General features: G+C 31.4%; 1 protein-coding gene across 1 annotated transcript in view; it reads left to right on the top strand.

The window, feature by feature from the left end:
• The first annotated feature begins 343 nt into the window (after positions 1-343).
• The window catches only part of LOC106470950 (scavenger receptor class B member 1-like), an 11,616-nt gene continuing 10,513 nt past the window's right edge, over positions 344-1,446 (top strand). Inside the window, exons 1-2 of the mRNA XM_013931528.2 lie at positions 344-439; positions 593-774. Coding sequence (XP_013786982.1) covers positions 375-439; positions 593-774 — 247 coding nt within the window. The 5' untranslated portion in view covers positions 344-374. The remainder of the gene's footprint in view (positions 440-592; positions 775-1,446) is intronic.

Below are 1,446 nucleotides of genomic sequence, written 5' to 3'. Positions count from 1 at the left end.
ATTCTACGTTAAATAAGTTTTGTGTTAAATACATTCTACGTTAAATAAGTTTTGTGTTAAATAAGTTCTATGTTAAATAAGTTCTTCTTTTTTTTTTTTTTTTGGATGCTGGAGCTAAATTTAAGTTTTGTGTAAAATAAAGTAAATCTTGTATCCTCATGAAAAATTCGTTATATTAGAACAAGTGAATTTTGAAATTATCATTTGTATCCAATTAGGCGTAAGTTTTATAATAGATAGATAATCTCCATAATCTTCTTAAAGCTGAATTTTTACAACAGATCAAGTGAGAATGGAAATTAAACTAAAAGTGGTCACAAAATAAGAAAGATATAGACGTAATCAATATAATTTTTTACTCTATAGCTGGAGATATGTGGCCCCCTTTCAGAAGCTCGTCCGATACCAAATTAACTATGTTTGTGACTGATATATGCAGGTAAATATATAGGATAGGTTTTATATGTTAACCTATTCTTCTTATGTATATCGAGTATACTTCACAATTGGGTAAAAATTGTAAAACATGGAACAACATATATATTTTTTTCAAATGTTATTAGAATTCAGAAATTTTGTATTCTGTTTAAAGGTCAGTTACTTTAAAGTTTCATGAAGAGACTCACGTTAAGGGCGTGCAAGCGTACAGCTACTTAGCTGAAAAAACTATGTTAGGCAATGAAGAAGACGACTCGTCCAACAACTGTTTCTGTTTATCTGATGCCACCACGTGTCTGCCTAGTGGCGGCCTCAATCTTTCTTCTTGTCAGTTCAGTAAGTAATGAGACTCGAGTTAATACATCCAAATCATGTTTCTTGTAACATTTAAAACCTAAGATACTATATCTAGAAGATGTAGTAATTGATACAGAGACTTAGATACTACAAATGTAAGGTGGAGTATTTTGGCTGAGGCCTATATTCTGTAACTTTAAGTTGTAGTATTTATGCTGAGGCCTATATTCTGTAACTCTAAGTTGTAGTATTTAGGCTGAGGCCTATATTCTGTAACTCTAAGTTGTAGTAATTTATACAGAGACCTAGATACTATAACTGTGAGCTGTAGTAATTTATACTGAGACCTAGATACTATAACTGTGAGCTGTAGTAATTTATACAGAGATCTATGCTATAATTGTGAGCTGTAGTAATTTATACAGAGACCTAGATACTATAACTGTGAGCTGTAGTAATTTATACAGAGACCTAGATACTATAACTGTGAGCTGTAGTAATTTATAAAGAGACCTAGATGCTATAACTGTGAGCTGTAGTAATTTATAAAGAGACCTAGATGCTATAATTGTGAGCTGTAGTAATTTATACAGAGACCTAGATACTATAACTGTGAGCTGTAGTAACTTATACAGAGACCTAGATACTATAACTGTGATCTGTAGGAACTTATACAGAGACCTAAATACTATAACTGTGAGCTGTAGTAAT

This window comes from Limulus polyphemus, unplaced genomic scaffold (assembly GCF_000517525.1).
Source record: "Limulus polyphemus unplaced genomic scaffold, Limulus_polyphemus-2.1.2 Scaffold4316, whole genome shotgun sequence".
Taxonomy (NCBI): domain Eukaryota; kingdom Metazoa; phylum Arthropoda; class Merostomata; order Xiphosura; family Limulidae; genus Limulus; species Limulus polyphemus.
Note: the sequence above shows the minus strand (reverse complement) of the source record. Positions and strands in the feature narration are given on the sequence as shown.